General features: G+C 39.3%; 1 protein-coding gene across 1 annotated transcript in view; it reads right to left on the bottom strand.

Moving 5' to 3' along the window:
* Positions 1-3,461: 3,461 nt before the first annotated feature.
* Bdp1 (B double prime 1, subunit of RNA polymerase III transcription initiation factor IIIB) overlaps positions 3,462-23,184 on the bottom strand; it is a 108,807-nt gene continuing 89,084 nt past the window's right edge. Inside the window, 8 exon segments of the mRNA XM_042690896.1 lie at positions 3,462-3,879; positions 8,651-8,888; positions 11,439-11,706; positions 15,918-15,954; positions 19,320-19,447; positions 19,450-19,482; positions 19,485-19,522; positions 22,930-23,116. Coding sequence (XP_042546830.1) covers positions 3,748-3,879; positions 8,651-8,888; positions 11,439-11,706; positions 15,918-15,954; positions 19,320-19,447; positions 19,450-19,482; positions 19,485-19,522; positions 22,930-23,116 — 1,061 coding nt within the window. The 3' untranslated portion in view covers positions 3,462-3,747.

Raw genomic sequence — 23,184 nt, 5'->3', positions numbered from 1 at the left:
AACGGCCGGAAGTGGTGCTGTGACTCAATTGGTAGAGCGCTAGCCTTGAGCTCAAGAGCTGAGGGACAGCGCCCAGGCCCAGAATTCAGGCCCCATGACCGGACCCCAAAAAAAGAGTCTCACAGACTTTCCTGCCAGGTCTTTGCTCTGAACCATGATCCTAAGATCTCAGCCCCTCTCCCTCTCCCCCCCCCCCCCCAGTAGCTAGGACTACAAGCATAAGCCACCAGTGCCTGGCTCTGGATCTTTTTTATTGTAAATTGAATATGAGTCTTACAGGAGACTTTTTTGACCAAATTGGCAGTCAAACTGCAATCCTCATATCTCAGACCAAGTAGCTAGTAGTATACACATGAGCCATTGGTGCCAGACTATGGTTGGTTCTTATATATATATAAATGCATTACAGCCTAGTGCAGGTGGCTCACACCTGTAATCTTAGGTACTCAGGCGGCTGAGGATCCCAGTTCAAAGCCAGCAAGGGCAGGAAAGTCCATGAGACTCTCATTTCCAATTAAACACCAGAAAACCAGGAGTTACGCTGTGACTCAAAAGTAGTAAAGCACTAGCCTTGAGGCTGAAGAGTTGACCCCCCCACAAAAAATTCATTACATAAGGGATGAAAAAACAAAAAGCAAGCAATATTTCAAATGTATAAGGAAGTCACTTCTTATTCTTGCAAAATCAAAATTTATTCATAAGAATTTAGTAAAATTTAATTCTTCCAGTTATATCTTTTTGTGAAAAATATAGACTACACATTAAAACAGCTACCAGTTAACTGAACAAAAATAACTTCAGGCTGGAAGGAGGCTTAGTGGTAGAGTGCTAGCTTGAGCAAAAAAAGCTTAGGGACAGTGCCCAAGCCCTGAGTTCAAACTCTGGACTGCCCCCCCACCCCCAAAAAACCCTTCAGTTTTCAGTCACTTAAAAAGGACACAATAAACAGTATAAAATAACTTTTATTTACATAATTTATACCTATAGAACATAACTGCTTTCTTTAGAACAAGAAAATTTACAATGACATATTGCTTCTTTTGTCAAAGATGTCTTCAAGCAAACTATTAATATACATGGCCATTTCTAGTTAATAAGGTGGTAAACAGTAGATACAAATCTTTTCATCTGTGCATCAATCACTTATCAACAATTATGAACTTCTAAACCATTGTACTGGTCACTTGCTAAGATCTAAGTGTTCAGGAGGGAAGGACAAAAAAAGATGAAGACTTTAAATCACATCTCTTTAAGACTTATAAAATAAATTCGTTGCAACATCTGCCTTACATCAATTGGACTTAACAGACTTTTCTACCTGGCAAGGTAGCTTCTCTTTCTCACAAGATCTGTTTTATGGATCTAACAATAGGAAAATCTATTGACTAACTGATTCTCCACACATTGAATGGCCTTGTATTTTTTATACAGTAAGAAATTGCATCTTCCAGAAAATTGGTTTATTGTATATGAACAAGAGACACAAGTTAACAAAGATAAGAAATAAATACTATAAAGGGATAAACAAGTCATAACAACCTAATATTAAACTAACATTACTAATATAATTAATAAGAACATGAAGTTTTTTTAATTTAACAAAACAGTATTAAAATAGCAAGGTGATTTACTATCATGATTTTTGTGACAGAAGTCATATGAGATAAATGTAAATTTATAATTTCCACTCAGATTTATGTTTCCCCTTCATGACCAAAAAACAACAAAACAAAACAAAACAAAACACCTATATTTCACTAGAAGGCAATCAATACGAAATGCTCTAATCCCAGATTTCAACAAATTACCATCACTATTATACCTGCTGAGCCATATCCCCTTTTATTAAAGAACTTGAAAACTGGCCACCACTTTTTCAATATACAAACACTAAAATTATCTAGAGTTTAAAATGTTTTCCCAATTGAAATACTGATGGTTTCATAATACGCAGTTTTTAGGCACACCTGAAAGCTTCCATGACAAGTACTCATAAAAAAAAGACATCAGCACCTTGAGGTAAAAAACTACTGTTAAAGGTAGGAATCAAATTCAACCTACAACCCAGGTGTCACTCTTCAAGGACGTACTCTGACTGCTCTCACATGTGACTAAAGGACTGTCCCAGCAGTAGATTACTGGGTCTACTATCCCAAAGAATGTTTCAGAAAAAAAAGTATCCAACTCCCAAACTAATTTATCAAAGGATTTTTGAACTAAAATCAAAATAAATATGCTCTTTGAGAAATTTTCATTTGAACTGAAAATTTTACTTGGGCAAATGTCATACATCTATATGTACACACATAGATTATATATGTAAATCAGCAAATCTCAAAATTACTAAACCCTTGAACTCATACTAATGATAATCACTGACATTATAAAGTCTTTTTTGTTTTTTTTTTTTTTTGGTGCCAGCCCTGGGGCTTGAACTCAGAACCCGAGCACAGTCCCTGAGCTTTTGTGCTCAAGGCTAGCACTCTAGCACTTGAGCCACAGCTCCACTTCTAGCTTTTTGTTGGTTTAATTGGAGATAAGAGTCTCACAGACTTTCCTGCCTGGGCTGGCTTCAAACCATGATCCTCAGATCTCAGCATCCTGAGTAGCTAGGGTTATAGGTGTGAGCCACCAGCACCTGGCTCATTTTAATTATCTTTAAAATTAAAGGAAAAGGAGACAGACATAAATTTGTTAATACTTCTTTACCAACAATCAGAGGTGAAAATTAAAACATCCTTTAAAATAAGAAAAATTTAAATAAATATAGCTCTTTGATGTGCTATCTTTATAAATAAATTTAAGTACTACCTCTCCAGTTAGTAATGTTATATTACCAGGAATTAGAAAAATACACAAATATCAGATAACAGGAAAGTTTCTAACTTTACCATGCTAAAATGGAGTTTCAATCTGCTTTTCTGTCAGTACAGACAACTTAAAAGGCCTTCAAAATATCTCCAGAAAGCAAATTACTGGGATGTAGCTCAGTGGCAAAGCGCTTGCCTAACAAGTGCAACGTCCTGGGTTCGATCCCCAGTACCAAAAAAAAGAAAGACCAAAACAAACAAAAACAAAAACACTTTACAAAAGAAGTTCACTATACGTTAAATACAATCAAAAGCCAAATATGTCAGGGCTGTGATGTATACACTTATTCACAACATTCCCATAGGTCCATATGCTCCATAGGAAGAGTCAAAATGTAAACAAGAGTTGCTATTTCTGTCTAAAAAAGCAGTCTTTGTCTTTCTTTCTTTTTTGCTTTTCCTTTTTTTTTTTTTTTCATTTTTTGGTGCTGGTCCTGAGGCTTGAATTCTGGGCCCGGGCACTGTCCCTGAGCTTTTTCTGCTCAAGGCTAGCCTCTACCACTTGAGCCACAGCTCCACTTTTGGCTTTTTTGGTGCTTAATTGGAGATAAAGAATCTCACTTTCCTGCCCAGGCTGGCTTTGAACTGTGATCCTCAAATCGCAGCCTCCTGAGTAGCTAGGATTACAGGCATGAGCCACCTGTGCCCGGCAAAAACAGCCGTCTTCATTACTTGCTAATTTCCAAAATGCTGAATCAATCAAAATAAACTTCAGCAATATTTTTCAATGATTACAAAAGCTTCCAATGAAGCTTATTAAATATTCAAAATTGACCTAAGTTAAAATAGACAATGATATGTTTTTCTCAATACTGCATTAATATTGACTTTAAAACTCCCAAGCTTAAAAAAGAAAGAAAAAACAAAAACAATTATTTTATACTATTTCATCCATTTCAATGAATATATCACCAAAGAAATATTCAGAGACTGTGGGTGGCTCATCTTCAGGTGCCCGGTTTTGGCCACTTTTACATTCTCCTTTTAGTGAGGGTTGATCACTACAAACCTAAAAAGGTAACAAAAATAAATATTGTATAAATATTGATGTAACTATTACTAGTGAGGGCTAGAGCTGTAGCACAGTAGTATATGATTGCCTACCATGCCCCGAGTTTAATCCCTAGCCCTAGAGGGAAAAAAGTATATAATCCTAAACACAGTAAAATTTCAAGAATAATTGTAGCATTAATTACTATAATAAAATTGGATGCAATCTAAATACATTACACTACATGTCACTCAGTGTTATAGCATAGGTATGATAACTTACTTCACCTTAATTCCAATTAATTTTTTGAAATATACAAAAATAAAAACTGTGTATGTGTAAATACTAGACAAGAGTCCTGGGACTTGAACTGATTACACTTCTTTTATTATTATCTTGAAGAGGGTACACAAAGGAGTTCTTAAATAACAAATGAATATAACAGATCTTAATCAGTGTCACCCCTTTCAATATTCACCTGACTGCACTCTGGCTTTTCTAGTCAAAGCCAGAGCTCTAATACTTGAGCCATACTTCTACTTCCAGCTTTTTAGTGGTTAACTGGAGATAAGAATCTCATGGACTTTTCTGCACTGGTTTTGAACCTCGATCCTCAGATCTCAGCCTCCTAAGCAGCTAGAATTATAAGTCTGAGCCACTGTTACCCAGCTAACACATTCTTAAATCTATAAAATTAAAACACTTAATCTGGAAGAAAAAGTGACACATGAGACAAAATAAGGTTCCAAACAAAGAGCATAAATCAAAGAGATATTATATTAAAGATTATCACATTCATAAATCTGAAAAAAGAAAAATTGCTGGTGTTGTGGCTCAAGTGATAAAGATTCAACTAGTAAGTATGAGGATCTGAATTCAAACAACAGTACCATCAAGAGAAAAAAATTAAGATAGCTAATTACCGACATAGGAACAAGCATAAAGCTACAAACACTCTGTTACATGTTAAATCAAATCAACAATGAGTAAAAATAATTATTCAAGGGGCTGGGAAGGTGGCTCAGTGGTAGAGCGCTTGCCTTGCATGCATGAGGCCCTAGGTTCGATTCCTCAGCACCACATAAGCAAAAAGAAAAAAAAAAGCCAGAAGTGGTGCTGTGGCTCAAGTGGTAGAGTACTAGCCTTGAGCTGAAGAGCTGAGGGACAGCGCCCAGGCCCAGAGTTCAGGCCCCACGACCAGACCGCCCAAAAAAATTATTATTCAATAAATGATATAGGACAATTGCATAAACTTTCTAAAAAAAAAAGTCAGACCTATATTCCATCAAAATAAATACTAAATGAATCAAAGACTTAAATGACATTAAAACAGCTAAACCAACTATAATGTATAATCCTGGGTGAGGAGGAGTAGGTATCTTTTCAAAAGACCTGAAATCAGAAGCCATCTGATTGCTAAATTCACCTAAATAAAAACAAAAACTCTCTGCATAGCAAAAACAACCATAAAGTCAAAAAAAATGTTTGGGATAAAAGCTGTAACCTGTATCAGAAGTGGGTTTTTTTTTTTCCCTACCTTTAATGAGTACTTCTACAAAACAAAAAGTTATGTGCTCATTAAAAAAGTCTGTAAGGGGCTGGGAAGGTGGCTCCTTGCCTTGTATGCATAAGGCCCGGGTTCGATTCCCCAGCACCACATAAGCAAAAAGAAAAAAGCCGGAAGTGGCACTGTGGCTCAAGTGGTAGAGCGCTAGCCTTGAGCTGAAGAGCTGAGGGACAACGCCCAGGCCCAGAGTTCAGGCCCCACGACTGGACCCAAAAAAAAAAAAAAAAGTCTAAAAGGACTCAAAAGTAAAAAGAATTGTTAACATATTAGTGTGAGAAAAAAGATGCTAAGAATAGAAACTGATACATTTTCTCTTGAAAATAATCAGGCAGTACTCACCTAAAGAATAATCACTGCTTTGCACTAAGCAATTCTATTTCTAGGACTATGCATATATGTGCAAAATGACTCATTTTTAAGATAACTATTAACATTTTGTCATTGCTTTTCAGCGCCTCATGTTGGTCAAATGCTCTACTATTATAGCCATTCCCTGAGTACTAATAAAACTTTACATCAACTCTGGATCAAACTGCGGGGCTCAAGCATGCAAAGCAAGCTTTCAATCACTGAGCTACATTATCACCTACACCTCCAGACTAACACATTGCTTCAAATAGTATATAGACAACCTAAATGCCTATGCATATAAGACAAATATTACTAGATGGTACAACCAAATAATGAAATACTATATAGTAATTAAAGCAATCTAGGCTAGCCAGGAGCTGGTAGCTCATGCCTGTAATCCTACCTATTCCAGAGGCTGAGATCAGAGGATCATGGTTCAAAGCCAGCCTGGGCAAGAAAATCTATTTAGACTCTTTTTTTTTTTTTGGGTCCGGTCGTGGGGCTTGGGCACTGTCACTCAGCTCTTCAGCTCAAGGCTAGCATTCTACCACTTGAGCCACAGCACCACTTCCGGCTTTTTTTTTTCTTTTGCTTATGTGGTGCTGAGGAATCGAACTCAGGGCCTTAGGCATGCAAGGCAAGTGCTCTACCACTGAGCCACTTTCTCAGCCCCTCTATTTAGACTCTTACATACAATTAACCAAAAGAAAAACAGAAGTGGTGTTACGGCTCAAAATGGTAATGTTATCTGTGAGCAAAAGAGCTCAGGGACAGCACTCAAGCCCCAGGACTGACAAAAATAACAACAAAAAAAGAAAACAAAAACAAAAACAATGAGTCTAGGTATTGTGGTATAGGCCTGTAATCCCAGCACTAAAAAGAAGGCTCTACAGCCGGGAGCCGGTGGCTCACACCTGTAATCCTAGCTATTCAGGAGGCTGGGATCTGAGGATCACGGTTCAAAGCCAGCCCGGGCAGGAAAGACCGTGAGACTCCTATCTACAATAAACTAAAAAACTGAAAGTGGCTGTAGCTCAAGTGGTAGAGCGCTCGCCTTGAGCTGAAGAGCTGAGGGACAATGCCCAGGCCCAGAGTTCAAGCCCCATGACCAACAAAAAAAAAAAAAAGAAGGCTCTCCAGTTAGAGGCCACCCTGGCCTAAAATGACATTCCTTCAAAAACAAAAAACAAAAAGAAACAACAAAAGTAACAATGATACTCTTGGACACGTATTCTCTGTGTGTGTAACCTATATAAGGCTTAAGAGCAGCTTTAGTCATGGACACGTTGTGTGTGTGTGCGTGTGCGTGTGTGAGTGTGTGTGTGTGGACACGTAGTGTGTGTGTGTGTTTAACCTATATAAGGCTTAAGAGCAGTTTTAGTCATGATAGCCAAAAACTGAAAGAAACAGATGTCTTTCAAAAGAAAAAGAAATAAATAAAACTGTAGCATAATGGTGCCATGAAATACTACTCACTAACAAAAGGCAAAAAACTACTGTCAGCAGAGGAAGGAGTATCACCAGTCTAGGCCAGAGTGGAATAGTTAGACCCTGTTGCAAAAACAAACAAGCCAGCCATGTGCTGGTGGTTCCTACCTACTCAGGAGGCTCAGATATGAGGATCATGGTTCAAAGCCAAGCCCCACCAAAAAAAAAAAAAAAAACAAGCCATGCGCTGGTGGCTCACATCTGTAATCCTAGCTACTCAGGGGATCAAAAAGCTGAAAGTGGGGCTGTGGCTCAAGTGTTAGAGCCACAGCCTTGGGAAAAAGCTAAGGAATAGCATGCAGGCCCTGGGATTAAGCCCTAGTATTGACACATATACACAAAACCCCAAACTGATTTTGAAGGTCTTGCTCTGTAGCCCAAGGTGGCCTCAAATTCAGATCCTCAGGTCATTCATCAGTGGCTCAGGCCTATAATCCTAGCTTCTCAGGAAGTTGAGATCTAAGGATCATAATTCAAAGCCAGCTCAAACAAAAAGTCTATGAGACTCTTGTCTCCAATTAAAGACAAAAAAAGCCAGGAATAGAGCAGTGGCTCAAGTGGTAGAGTCCTAGCCGTGAACAAAAAGCTCAAGAACAATGCCCAAGCCCTGGGTTCAAGCCCCAGCACCAAAAAAAGTAAAAACAAAAAACACTCATATCTTCCTGACAGCCTTCCAATTTCTGGGCTCACGTGCCACCAAATCTGGCTAAAAGAAAACCTTAAATCACAAGCTATAAATAAACAATAAATCAATAAAAATATATGAACAAAAAACACAAAGGAAACATATAAAAGACAAAGTGCAGAATAAGCAAATTAAACCAATGAAATATCATTTATACTCCTCTACCATTGTATCTGATAGAAAACAGAATTATCTTGAAACACTTCAGACATGGATATAATTAATCTGGCACTGCCATACTACTGGTAACTACAGCTATTCTGCAACATAATTAGGAAATGATAGGTCATAAATACAGGTTCACAGCTTAGTATTTGCCTTTAGTGCATAGAAGTGAGAAACACACAAATCCTAGTTTTATGGCTCCTGAATTCTTAATAGGACATTTTCTTAATGCAAATAAAATGCAAACAGTGCTTCATTTTGCTTCCATGAGTCAGATGACTCTTTGCATTGAAGGGGCAGCAATTAAGTGTCCATTGATGGCTAGTTCAGTAGCTCTGCAGTAAGCTAGCTCTACCTTCCTAACTCAATACAGCACCTTTATTTTCTTCTGACTGGAGTTTTGATAAGGAAGAAATACAAGTGGCTATGAAATAATTTCTGATATCCAAATGAAAATAAAATTATCAGGTTTTCTCTAGGTGCGTAAGATATCCAACTCATTTTAGCAATCAAACTTATGAGTTGCCACCTACCTGAGTTGTTGAATTGCCAGTATTCTGGGACTGAGTATTAACAGTTGGAAGCACATCAGAAGATTCTTGCTGTTTTTTCTGGCCTTCTGTAAGGACAGTCGATCTTTTCAAATTTCGTCTTGATACAGGTATAATAGGTTTTAGGCGCTTCTTACTATGGACCTGAGTAGGTTCATCAGACTCCACACTATTCTTTGGACATATTAAAGATAAAAATCCCAGGGGTCTTCTACCAGGTCTAGAAATACAAACATAAAAATATTCAAGAAATCCAGTAAAGACATTTTCTTTCTTTCCTTCCTTCCTTCTTCCCTCCCTCCCTCCCTTTCCCTTCCCTTTCTTCCTTTTTTTGACAGAGGATCTCATTATGGGAACTGGAGGTATAGTTCCAAGTGGAAGAAGGCCAGTCTTGAGCAAAAAAAGCAGAGAGAACAACAAACTCACAATCCTGTCTTAGCCGAGACTAGAGGAATATATCAACATGCATAACAAGTGTATGTACATGTATGCATGTGCACACATATATGCATGCACCAGTACTGGGGCTGGAATTCAGTGGCTAGGCACTATCCCTTAGCCTTTTTTGCTCAAGGCTTTTTGCTGAATGTAAAATAAGAATCTCATGGACTTTCCCACCCAGACTGGCTTTGAATCCTCAGTTCTCAGCCTTCTGAGTAACTTGAATTACAGGAATCAGCCAAAATATATACTATCTTATTTCAATAATGCTAAAATGGCCCAGTCTGCTAACTAGTGATGCCAGTATACCATAATTTGTATTTATAACAGGATCAAAGCTTATATTACAGTAGTACTTCTCAAACTTAAAAGTACACAAAACAGGGCTGGGAAGGTGGCTCAGTGGTAGAGCGTCTGCCTTGCATGCTCAAGGCCCTGGGTTCGATTCCTCAGCACCACATAAGCAAAAAGGAAAAAGCCGGAAGTGGTGCTGGGGCTCAAGTGGTAGAGTGCTAGCCTTGAGCTAAAGAGCTAAGGGACAGTGCCCAGGCCCAGAGTTCAGGCCAAAAAAAAAAAAAAAAATTACACAAAACAGGCTGGGAAAGTGGCTCAGTGGTAAAGTGCTTGCCTTGGATGCATAAGGCCCTGGGTTCGATTCCTCAGAACCATATAAACAGAAAAAGCCAGAAGTGGTGCTGTGGCTCAAGTGGTAGAGTGTCAGCCTTGAGCTGAAGAGCTGAGGGACAGTGTCCAGGCCCATAGTTCAGGCCCCAAACCAACAAAAAAAGAAAAAGTACACAAAACAGAGTTCCAGTGACTCAGGCTTGTAATTCCAACTAACTAAAGCCTGACGTCAGATCTTAGAAGGCTAAAATCATGGTTCAAAGCCAACCTAAGCCACGTGCCATTGGCTCAGACCTGTAATCCTAGCTACTCAGGAGGTTGAGATCTGAGGATCATGGTTCAAACACAGCAGGGGCAGAAAAGTCTGTGAGACTCTTATCTCCAACTAACCACCAGAAAACCAGAAGTGGAGCTGTGGCTCAAGTGGTAGAGCACTAGCCTTGAGCTGAAGAGCTGAGGGAGAGCACCCAGGCCCAGAGTTCAGGCCCTATGACTGGCAAAAAAAAAAAAAAAAATGCAACCTGAATAGCAAAGTCCAAGAACTCTATTTCCAAAACTTAGAGATGTGCCTCAAGTGGTACAGGAACCAAGCCAAGCAAGCCAAATGAGCCTGCATTTAAACACATTTGTATGTTTGGCAGGACAGGGTGTTTATATAACATCAGAGGATATTACTGAAATGAAAATCACTGAAATGAAATTGGTAGCCAATGTGTCCTGAGTCCCACATATAAACAATTCTCTAATGGTGCCCACATTGCTGGTCCTAGAACCATGGTCTGGGCCCAGAGCGGTGTTCTTCTAGCAAAATTAATGGCCCACACAAATGTAGCCTCTCATCTAATTGTATAAATAAGTTTTATTAGAACACAGTATGGATATCTTTTTACAATTACTTTTCTGCTATAACTATAGGACTGAGTGGCTGCAAGAGAAGTCATATGGCCCACAAAGTCTAAATACGTACTCTAAGACATTTAGCAAAAAATATGTTAGCCTTTCCTCTAAAACACTGCTTTTCAATTTGTTTAATCCAAACCCTTATGCTATTTATTTCCATCATTCTATTTTCAGTACATAAAGACAGTGCTTTATCAAATTTAGATAACCAAAACAACAGACTGATTACACAAAACTGTTTAAGATACACACATCCTTTCCCTTAGTGGATGCTAGGGCAACTCATCATGTTAAAAGTTTTAATGCTATTAATAAGCCAATAATTATTGATAATTCAGAAAATTTGTTTCTTGAGTGTGGAAAAAGTAGACCTCAGGCCCACATTCCATTTATTTGTTTGGAAAGAAAGCTATGGTTTACTTCATTTAGTATGTTTCAAAGGAAGAAAATTATGAATGATTTGGAAATTTAATAAAACTTCCAGAACTGTCTCTGACATCAGCTCTACATTTCACATCATCTACATGTACATTATAGAAACTAATCAAAATAATCACTGGACAATATGCAAAAGAGGATGTCATATCTTCTAAGGATTATCTATCTAAAATAGCCAAAGCTTCAAAACATTTATTTCATAGAATGTGTTTAACTAGAACACTACTGTGTTTTCCTTGCTGAACTGTCTTCCCTATACATTGCTGAGAAGGATATATTTATAAAACACCAATCTCAGTATTGAACTTCTAGATTGTACTTAATGAGTGACTCAGAGGAACACTTATTAAAGCACTTCTCATGATACCTGGTTAGTGGGGCTTTTGAAGGCAATGTTCCTTTATCTATCTGTTCAGATTTAGAACCAGCATTAGATCTTTCTTCTTTATCAGACACAATCATTTCATCTTGAGGCAATTGAACCATGTTCCTTTCTTCACAGAGATCTCTTATATTATCATGAGGAACAGATCCTGTATTCTGAAAAGTTGGATCCAGTTGCTCACTTTGAGGTTCTGGAGTTGTATGTATGCTTTCTGAGGCAGGGAAAATGCCTTGTCTGTTGTAAGACATCCCTTCAATAAAAAGAGCAAATGGTAAACAGGTCATTATATCAAAATTAACACACTCAATTCAACTGCAGTATTTAAAGGAAAAAAAACACAGTATTCATAACAGACCTACTTTACTAAGAGAAACCTAAATTATAATTAGGAGAGTTATTTGGATTAGGAATAGCTAGTTAGGATGCCAGGTGCTGGTGGCTCACACTTGTAATCCTAGCTACTCAGGAGGCTGAGATCTGAGGATCACGGTTCAAAGCCAGCCTGGGCAGGAAACTCTGTGAGACTCTTATCTTCAATAAACCACTAGAAAACCCGAAGTGGCGCTGTGGCTCAAGCAGTAGAGCGCTCACCTTGAGCTGAAGAGCACAGGGACAGCGCACAAGCCCAGAGTTCAAGCCCCACGGAAAAAGAAAGAAAAAGAAAAAAAAGAATAACTAGTTAGGGCTGGGAAGGTGGCTCAGTGGTAGAGTGCTTGCCTTGTATGCATGAGCCCCTGAGTTCGATTCCTCAACACCACATAAGCAGAAAAAGAAAAAAAAGCTGGAAGTGGCGCTATGGCTCAAGTGGTAGAGCACTAGCCTTGAGCTGAAGAGCTGAGGGACAGCGCCCAGGCCTAGAGTTCAGGCCCCATGACCAACCAAAATAATAATTAAAATAAAAAAAACTAGTTAAAAGCTATGATGACAGCTTCTGCACAAGAACAAAATAGTCCTACTTTTGTTTGATATAGAAATGTTCCCTTCCCCCCTAAATATTCCTAAAATAGCAAAATAAAATCATTTCCTTAGCAAAAAAAAAAAAAAAGGGGGGGGTGGGGTTCATTAAAATGGAGAAGCAAAATCAACCCAAAATTACAAGTAATAACTCCTGAGTATTTATGGTATCACAGAAAAGCAAACCCACAGATTCTTTAATACTCATGTCTAACTAAAGACTTCCTTTCCTTAACTAACTGGAAGACTAAGGCCAAAGCAGAAATAATGAGAGATTTATTAAATAAAAATTCACATTTGTAATCTTACTCAGAAGTCTGAGATCTAAGGACTGGAATAAAACCCAGGCATACAAATCTGAGAAAATCTTAGCTTCAATTAGCCAGCTACAAAACTGGCTGGGCACCAGTGGCTCATGCCTATAATTCTAGCTACTTGGGAGGCTGAGATCTGAGAATCTCAGTCCAAAGCCAGCCCCAGGCAGGAAAGTCCATTAGATTCTTTTTTCGTGTTTGTGAGTATGTGTGTGTGTGTTTTGTTTTGTTTTGTTTTGTTTTGGGGAGGGGGGGGGGTCAGTCGTGGGGCCTGAACTCTGGGCCTAGGTGCTGTCCCTCAGCTCTTCAGTTCAAGGCTAGCACTCTACCACTTGAGCCACAGCACCACTTCCAGCTTTTTTTTTTTTTTTTGCTTATATGGTGCTGAGAAATCGAACCCAGGGGCTAATGCATGCAAGGCAAGCACTCTAGCACTGAGCCACCTTCCCAATGCGCCCCCCCCCCCCCAGATTCTTATCTCCAATTAACCACCAGAACACCAGAAGTGGCACTGTGACTCAAAGGGGAGTGCTAGCCTTGAACAAAAAAGCTCAGGGACAATACCCAGGTCTTGAGTTCAAGCCCCATAACCAAAACAAAAAAAAACCAAACAAACAAAAAACCCCTGGTATAAGTTTAAAACAAACTTACAACTTATAATCTATCTATCTATCTATCTATCTATCTATCTATCTATCTATCCATACCTATGGGTCTTACTCCCAGTGATTACTGTGTGTGGTGTATATGTGTATATACTTAAAAAATTATAGCTTAAAAAAATACAGCTCAGCAGTGCAGCAGTTGTCCAGCTATGTGAGGCCCAGGGTTCCATCCAAATTAACTGGAACCATCAGACTCTTCCATTCTATGATTTTTTTTTTTGGTACCTATACTGGGACTTAAACAGAGGAACTTTTACTATAATTGACTTTTTTGGCTCAAGACTGCTATTCAACTACTTTAGCTACATCTCTACTTCCCACTTTTTTTTTTTTCCCCCTTAGTCATGGGGCTTGAACTCTGGGCCTGGGCGCTGTCCCTCAGCTCTTCAGCTCAAGGCTAGCACTCTACCACTTGAGCCACAGCACCACTTCCGGTTTTCTGAGTGGTTTATTGAAAATAAGAGTCTCATGGACTTTCCTGCCTGGGCTGGCTTTGAATCACAATCCTCAGATCACCAACCTCTTGAGTAACTAGGATTACAAGTGTGAGCCACCTGTGCCTGGCTACTTCCCAGTTTTTTCAGGTTAATTGTAGGTAAGAGTCTCAGGGTTTTTCTGCCTGAGCTGGATTTGAACTGTGACCTTCAATTCTCAGTTCCTGGGTAGCTAGGATTACAGGCTTGAAAGAGACTCAGCTCCACTCTATAGCTCTTTTTTTTTAATTCACAAGAGCCATCACAATGGTTGAGCAATGGCTACAGGTGTCTGATAATCCTAAGACACAAAAAAGTTGAAAGAAGAATAAACAAGTTTATGTAATAATGAATAAATATAGCTAGCTGCCTTAACTATGATGAAATTAGACTCTAAATGCTTCATCTAGAAAGAGTCTGGGAATATGGCACAGTGGTAGAGTGAGTGCCTAACATTCATGAAGCCTGCGTTCGATTCCTTAGTACCACATAAACAGAAAAAGCCAGAAGTGGCACTGTGGCTCAGGTGGTAGAGTGCTAACACTGAGCAAAAGAAGCTCAGAGACAGCACCCAGGCCCTGAGTTCAAAACCCAGGACTGGCCAAAAAAAATCCAGAAAGATTTTAAATTCCTATGAAAACAGCCTCCAAGATCTTTTCAGTCTCCACAGATGGCTTAAGCTGGGAAAGATTTCTGTTAAAAAAGCAAATTCTCAAGGTATAGCTAAAGACCAGTAAAAACAACCACATCAGGAAAGGGTATTTGTGGGAGGGGAGACAGTGAAAGGAGTCAGTAAATGCAGTTATATTCAACCTCACCGAAATATGATCAAAAGTACTGTGTATTACACATACAAAAACAGAATAATAAAAAATGTTGTTTTGTTTTGTTTTTGCCAGTCCTGGAGCTTGAACTCCTGAATGTTCCACCACTTGAACCAGAGCTCCACTTCCAGCTTATGGACTTATTGGTCCAGGCTGGCTTCGAACAGTAATCCCAGATCCCAGCTTCCTGCATAGCTAAGATTACAGACATGAACCACTTGTGCCCCAAAGAAGGATTTTTGGTGATCTTGGAGCTTCACCTCTGGGCCTGGACACTGTCTCTGAGTTTCTTTTGCTCAAGGTTAGCACTTTACCCTCAGTCACAGCACTACTCTTGAATTTTTCTGAGTAGTTCACTGGAGTCTCAGAGATTTTCCTGCCCAGGCTGGCTTCAAACCTCTATCCTTAGATCTCAGCCTTCTGAGTAGGTAGGATTACTGGCCTGTGCCATCAGCACCCAGCAAGAAGTTATTTTAATAAGGTAGGAAAGCAGAAGATAAGGAAGGATAGAACAAGTGTGTGCATGTATAGAAATGTCACAATGAAACTTCTCTTGTACAACTAAAAATGCTAATTTTTTTAAAAACTTTAAAAAAATAATCACCTAGGGCTGGGATGTAGCTCAATGGCAAAGTGCTTGCCTAGCAAGTGCAACATCCTGGGTTCAATCCCCAGTACCAAAAAAGACCAAAAAAAAAAAAAGTTAAAAAAAAAATCACCTTTGGGCTGGGAAGGTGGCTCAGTGGTAGAGTGCTTGCCTTGCATGCCTGAGGCCCTGGGTTCGATTCCTCAGCACCACATAAGCAAAATGAAAAAAGCTGGAAGTGGCGCTATGGCTCAAGTGGTAGAGTGCTAGCCTTGAGCTGAAGAGCTGAGGGACAACGCCCAGGCCCAGAGTTCAGACCCCACGACCGGACCCAAAAAAAAAAAAAAAAAATTACCTTTATATTTAGGTTCTAATTTGTAAAATTCAAATACTAAGCTATGCATTCAAATTCTTCCATTAATTACAGGATGAAAGGAGCGTCTTTTGTTTACAAATGTGCTAAGGTCTAAAACATTAGCAAGAAAAAATTATTCATAACAAAAGTGTTATTTTTAGAGAAAAGTGAGCCAGGCTTCTGCTTCAAGCTTGATTGTCGAGATGCATCAGAAATATTCAGAGGAAAAAGAGAAAAAAGAATCAAAAGTACTTAGTAAAATGCAGCCATGTAAAATTTATTTCACTCACCTGTTGCCTCAGAAACATTTGATTCCTTTGAACACACCTGTTTGTAAAATATGTACAAAAATATTTTAGAAATTCTCTTAGTAAATAAAATTGAAATTAAAAGTGTCCTCTTTCCTCCTTTCTTTCCTAAAAAGAAAGCACCATACATCTAATAGGAATTCAACCATTTATGAAAAAGATATTGCTATTAGTATTTATGTGCACTGTAAGAGGCATAGCTGCCAAATGCTATTTACCTCAGGCACAATCCTGGTATCAACTGAACAGTATCCCCTAACACCAAAGGAAGAAGTCAAATACTCAAATTTTTAAATATATTGCACTAAAGATCAAATTAAGGGGCCTGAACATGCTGAGCACATTCTCTACCACCCCTGAGGGTACCTTCCCAATACCTCAAATGAAATAGTTCAAGCAGTAAATTAACAGATTAATCATCAAGAGCAAATAATGTATTTCAAGAATGAGAAGATTGGAAGGGGGCGCTGTGGCTCAACTGGTAGAGTGCTTGCCTTGAGCTGAAGAGCCCAAGCCCAGAGTTCAAGCCCCACAACCAACCAAAAGAAAAAAAAAAAAGAAGAATGCAAATATGATTCATCATAATGAATGCAAAGATGATTCATCATAATGAAATCTAATCAAACAGATCCAAGGAGAAAAATGTATATACTTATAGTATTCATTTTTGGACAAAGTTAACCAAATATGCTAGATACAATTCTTTTTCCCCAGATAAAATGTCAGTATGTTACTCAGACTGGTCTGGAACTTGTAGGCAATTGTGCTGTACAATTCTACTGAATACAAGTTATTTTTTTTTCTTTCTGGTCTCTCCCACTCCAGTACTGGAGTTTTTAATTTAAAAACTCACAGTCTCTACTACTTTGTTTTTCAAACAAGATCTCGTATTTTTTGCCAGAGCCTGCTCAGAAAGAAATCCTCCTACCTATGTCTTTAGTAGCTGTGATTACAAGTATTTAATACCATACCAAGTTAATTTGATGATAGGGTCTCACTAACTTTTTGCCCAAGTAGACCTCTAATTGCATTACCCTATCTCTAGTTCCCAAATAGTTAGGATTATAGATATAAGCCACTATATTAGGCACTTAATAACACTTAAGTACCTCCATTATAGTCAGTAATAAGAACAAGATACGATTCTTAGTACTACTTTTAAACATTTTCCAAGTCCATGAGAATCTTATCTCTAACCATCAAAAAAGCCAGAAAAGAAGGTGTGACTCAACTGGTAAAGTACCAGCTATGATTGAAAAAGTCAAGCAAGGGCCTAAGGTCTGGAATTTAAGATCCACTACCAGTGCAAGTGTGGTGTGCGTGCGCATATATGCACGCACACACACACAATCACTCTCATTTTCTCTGTCCCAGCTAGCTTCAAACTGCAACCCTCAATCTGAGCCTCCTAAGTAGCTAAAACTATAGGTGTGAATCATACGAATACTCAACTTTTACCTAAAACAAGCAAATTAATAAAAGTTCTTCTGGAATACCACTATTTTTTTTGGGGGGGGGGCCATTCGTGAGGCCTGAACTCTGGGCCGGGGCACTGTCCCTCAGCTCTTCAGCTCAAGGCTAGTGCTCTACCTCTTGAGCCACAGCGCCACTTCCGGCTTTTTTCATTTTGCTTATGTGGTGCTGAGGAATCGAACCCAGGGCCTCAGGCATGCAAGGCAAGCGCCACCTTCCAGCCCCAATATCACTATTTCCTAACCATATATAACACTACCCTTCCTCTGAGTATCCTAACATCCAAAAAATTGTTATCTTCAACTTTCTCCCTGAAAATATCGATTTTAAAATGGCTTTTCAATAGTGTTGTTACAAATTTGAGTGGTATCACAAACAAAACTAACAACGGTACATTCAAAAAACTGTAAAAGTGAATAGTGACCAAATCTACATAGTCAGGTTAGACTTACTTCCTTTAAGGATTAATTGAAAATGTTTGTTATATTTCAGAAGGGAATGATTTATAAGGGAGAGGACATGAAATGCCTTAGAACATGAAGAATACAATACATTCACAAACTGAAAGACAATTTGCTAGAAAACAGATTAGCACAAAAAGCACACCCCAGAAAATCTGGTATCATTCCTAAGAACAATGGACTTTACATCTAATTTTTTCTTCTTCTTCTTCTTCTTCTTTTTTTTTTTGTGGCTGTACTAGGGGGTTTTGAACTCAAGACGAGTTCTATCGCTTGAACCACAGCCCCACTTGGCTGGCTTTGAACTACAATCCTTGGATCTTTGCCTCCTTGAGTGGCTAGGATTACATGTATGAGCCACCAGTACCTGGAAGCTTCACACATTATAATGATGCTATTCATAAATTACTACTTTACACATAAGAAATTAATTCAAGAGGGAAAGCACCTCACATACAGTCCCACAGCTATTAGGAAGCCAAGATCCAGATCTACAAAATACTCTTGGGTCTACTTTCAGGCACTGCCACCAAGTTAAGCATTGAGTTCCTGATTAATGAACATCAACTTTCACTTTGAACAGCTTCAAATGGTAATTCCAAACTGGATTAATACAGACTATTTAAGATGAGAAAGGTCGGAAATATACTGAAGTACATACACACATCTATAAAAATGTCATAACAAAATGATAATCAGGCATGTAAAAATTTAAAAGAGTCTTGGGCTGGAAATGTGGCTCAATGGTACAGTGCTTGCCTTGCATTCATGCCCTTGGTTCGAATCCTCAATACCACATACACAGAAAAAAGCTGGAAGTGACACTGTGGCTCAAGTGGTAGAGCAAGCCTCAAGCAAAAAGAAGCTCAGGAACAATGCCCAGATCCAGAGTTCAAGCCTCAGGACTGGCAAAAAAAAAATTCTTTAAAACTCTGAATGAGGGGCTGGGAAGGTGGCTCAGTGGTTAGAGTGCTTGCCTTGCATGCATGAGGCCCTGGGTTCGATTCCTCAGCACCACATAAGCAAAAAAGAAAAAAGCCGGGCAGTGGTGTTGTGGCTCAAGTGGTAGAGCGCTAGCCTTGAGCTGAAGAGCTGAAGGACAGCGCCCAGGCCCAAAGTTCAGGCCCCACAACTGACAAAAAACAAAAACAAAAACAAAAAAAAAAAAACCTCTAATGAGGGGCTGGGGAAGGTAGCTCAGCGGGTAGCGTGGCATGCCTTGCAAGCATGAGGCCCTGGGTTCGATTCCTCAGCACCACATAAACAGAAAAAGCCAGAAGGTGGCGCTGTGGCTCCAAAAGCTCTAGCCTTGAGCTGAAGAGCTGAGGGACAGCGCCCAGACCCAGAGTTCAGGCCCCATGACCGGCAAAAAAAAAAAAACCTCTGATGAAATAATAGAAACAGCTATGTTGTGATATGCCATCTCAGTTGCTTAACGATTCTATCTTACCTCAGAAATGTATTCTTGCCAATCAGCTTCTGAAGGGAGTGAAGATTTTTTGGCAGGAGGAACAAGATCACTTTCATCATATCTGCGATGAAATCTCTTCCTAGATATAGGATCCAAATTATCAGCAGCTTTTCAGAATCATCTCTTCCACAATTAGATAAACAATGGTATCTTGAACAATGGAAGTTACTGGCAAATTCAAGCTGCATAGGAAACAAATACGTGTAAAACCAGGAAATCAGAAATCATTTAATAAAATTTCCGTCTGAGCTCTGCCAATTAAAATCTCAACAGAATTAAAACTTCAAAGTAGTAAACCAATGGCCATGAAAGTAAAAATGACACCTTGAGGTACATTCATACCCAAAGACTCACAACTTATATTGCATTGAATTAAATCTGAGGCCTATACACACAGTACTTCTCTCATCAGTAAAGTTAAATTTTCTTTTTTCTTGGGGGGGGGGGGGGGGGGGGGAGGGCACTACTAAACTTTCTACCTAAAATGTTCCTTCCTAATACATAAGGCTTAAATTTCCAATGCAACTTGATACACAATTGTTTTAAATGAGAGCAGTTACAAATTCAAATGAAAATATCAACAATATATAAAAATGGAGGTGATATGAAGACATAAAAAATGTCATATAAAACTCATTATTTTGTGAAATAAATATACACTAATAAAAAACTTTTTAAAAGAACAATAGCTGGGTATTGGGTGGCTCACATATGTAATCCTCGTTCAAAGTCAGCCTAGGCAGGAAAGTCCCATGAGACTCTTATCTCTAATTAGTCAAAAAAACCACTGGAACTTGTAGGCAGAGAAGGCAGGGGAAATCTGGGGGTAAATCAAAAAAAAGGAGTGACACTATCAAAAAAAGAAATGTATTCATTACACAATTTATAACTCTACTATACTATGCCTTAAGAACAAATAAAATTATACCTATATATTTTTTGTTTTTTAAAGAAAAGCTGGGGGCTGGGAAGGTGGCTCAGTGGTAGAGCACTTGCCTTGCATGCATGAGGCCTTGGTTCAATTCCTCAGCACCACATAAGCAAAAAGAAAAAAGCCGGAAGTGGCGCTGTGGCTCAAGTGGTAGAGTGCTAGCCTTGAGCTGAAGAGCTGAGGGACAGCACCCAAGCCCAGAGTTCAGGCCCCACGACCAGACCCAAAAAAAAAGTTTATAAAGAAAAGCTGAGAGTGAAGCTGTGGCTCAAATAGAGTGCTAGCCTTGAGTACAAAAAATAGAGACAATTGGGGGCTGGGAAGGTGGCTCAGTGGTAGACAGCTTGCCTTGCATGCCTGAGGCCCTGGGTTCCATTCCTCAGCACCACATAAGCAAAAAGAAAAAAGCCAGAAGTGGTGCTGTGGCTCAAGTGGTAGAGCGCTGGCCTTGAGCTGAAGAACTGAGGGGACAGGCCCCACGACGGGACCCAAAAAAAGAGAGAGAGAGAAACAGCACTTAGGCCCTGAGTTTAAACCCCAGGACTGGTATAAAAAATAAATAAATAAAAATAAAATTTACTTCTAGACAGGTACCTGTGGTTCACATCTATAATGCTAGCTATACAGGTGACTGAAATCTAGAGGTGCATGGTTCAAAGTCAACTAGGGCAGAAAAGTACTCAGGATTCTATCTCCAACATAACCAGGAAAAAAGTTGAGCTAGAAAGATGATTCAAATGGTTAGTGAGCCAGTCTGAGCGAGCAAGCTAAGCAAATGTCACACTCTTGAGTTCAAATCCCAGTTGCACCAAAAATAGTTAAAATGGCCATAGCATCAAAAGTAATCTATCATTCAATACCTATAAAAATATCTATGGCATTCTTTACAAAAAAGGCACTGATGGCTCACACATGTAATCCTAGTTATTCAAGAGGCTGAGATCTGAGTATCCTAGTTCAAAACCAGCCATGGCAGGAAAGTCCTAGAGACCCTTATCTCCATTAACCACCAGAAAACTGGAAGTTGTGCTGTGGCTCAAAGTGGTATAGCACAAGAATTGAGCAAGACCTCAGAGATATCACCCAGGCCCTCAGTTCAAGCCCCACCACCTACCCAAAAAAAAAACAAAAAAAAAAAAAAAACCAGGAAGAAGAAAGAGAAGAAAAGGAAAATTATAAAATTCATATGGCAGCATAAAGCATCCCCAAAAGCCAAAATAATCCTAAGCAAATAATAAAATGCTGGAGGTGGGCTGGAAAGGTGGCTCAGTGGGTAGAGTGCTTACCTTGTATGGGTTCCATTCCTCAGCACCACATAAGCAGGAAAAGGCCAGAAATGGCACTATGGCTCAAGTAGTAGAGCACTAGCTTTGAACTGAAGAGCTGAGGGGACAGTGCCAGGCCCAGAGTTCAAGCCCCATGACTGTCCCCCCCTTTCCCCGCCAAAAAAGTGCTGAAGGTGTCTATCACAATACTTGATCTTGAAAGCTACTACAAAGCCATAGTAACAATATCAGCATATAAACAGACACAGAAACATATAGAATAAATACAATGGATGGTCCCAGAAATAAAACCACACCTCTATATCCAACTCATTCTCATAAAATTACCAAAAACATGCATGAAAGAAAAATAGCATCTTTGGGGCTAGGAATGTGTCCTAGTGGTAGAATGCTTGCCTGGCATACATGAAGCTCTGGGTTCCATTCTTCAGTACCACATAAACAAAAAAAGCCTGAAATAGCACTTTGGCTCAAGTGGTTAGAGTGCTAGCCTTGAGCCAAAAGAAGCTCCAGGGATACTGGCCCAGGCTCTGAGTTCAAGCCCCAGGACTGGGAAAAGAAAAGAAAAGAGAGAGAGAGAAAGAAAAGAGAAAGAGAGAAAGAGAAAGAGAAAGAGAGAGAGAGGGAGGGTGGGAGGGAGGGAGGGAGGGAGGGAGGGAGGGGAGAAAAGAGAGAGAGAGGGAGGGTGGGAGGGAGGGAGGGAGGGAGGGAGGAAGGAAGGAAGGAAGGAAGGAAAAGAACAATCACAAGGAAAGTGGTAACACTGTCCAAAAAGAAATGTACTCTTTATCTGACTTATATAATTCCTTTGTATATCACCTTTATAATAAAAATTTTTTGTTTTAACTTTTTTTAAAAAAACAGAAACAAAGCCAGGCGCTGGTGGCTCACGCCTGTAATCCTAGCTACTCAGGAGGCTGAGATCTGAGGATCACGGTTCAAAGCCAGCCCGGGCAGGAAAGACTGTGAGACTCTATCTTCTAATAAACCACCAGAAAACCGGAAGTGGCGCTGTAGCTCAAGTGGTAGAGCACTCGCCTTGAGCTGAAGAGCTGAAGGACAGCGCCCAGGCCTAGAGTTCAAGCCTCACGACCGACAAAAAAAAAAAAAAAAAAAAACAGAAACAATCAACAGAGTAAGGAAGCAGCCTAAAATCTTTGTCAGTTACTAGGATTATAGGCTTAAGCCAATGGAGCCCTGCTTTTTAGCTATTTTTGGAGATGGAGTCTAGAGAGCTTTTCTTCTTGAGCTAGCTTCAAACCACAATCCTTTGGATCTTGGCCTCTCAGGAAAATAACACAGGTGTGAGCCAACAACATCAGCATCATAATGAGTTCTCCACCAAACAAAATCAATCTGGTTTATACTTTACCTCAAGTCACTTCTTTCTTCAGTATTCCCTGATTTGATCAATATCGGTGCTGGTAGTAAAGGGCTTGGCATTAACTGCATAGAATCACCAGTAAATTCTCCTGCTTCACTGGTTGGGATTTCCACCAGAGTTAAAATGACTGCTTGTTCATCATCTCCATCTTGATGTATATTCGAAAACAGATTCACTATAAAAGTTTTAAAATAAGAAAAACTAAGTCACAAAACCATTATTTCTTCTCAAAAAACAAAATCT

Source organism: Dipodomys spectabilis, unplaced genomic scaffold (assembly GCF_019054845.1).
Source record: "Dipodomys spectabilis isolate Male_0828 unplaced genomic scaffold, ASM1905484v1 ptg000140l, whole genome shotgun sequence".
NCBI classification, from domain to species: domain Eukaryota; kingdom Metazoa; phylum Chordata; class Mammalia; order Rodentia; family Heteromyidae; genus Dipodomys; species Dipodomys spectabilis.
The sequence above is the reverse complement of the archived record's forward strand: the minus strand, read 5'-3'. Positions and strand labels throughout refer to the sequence as shown.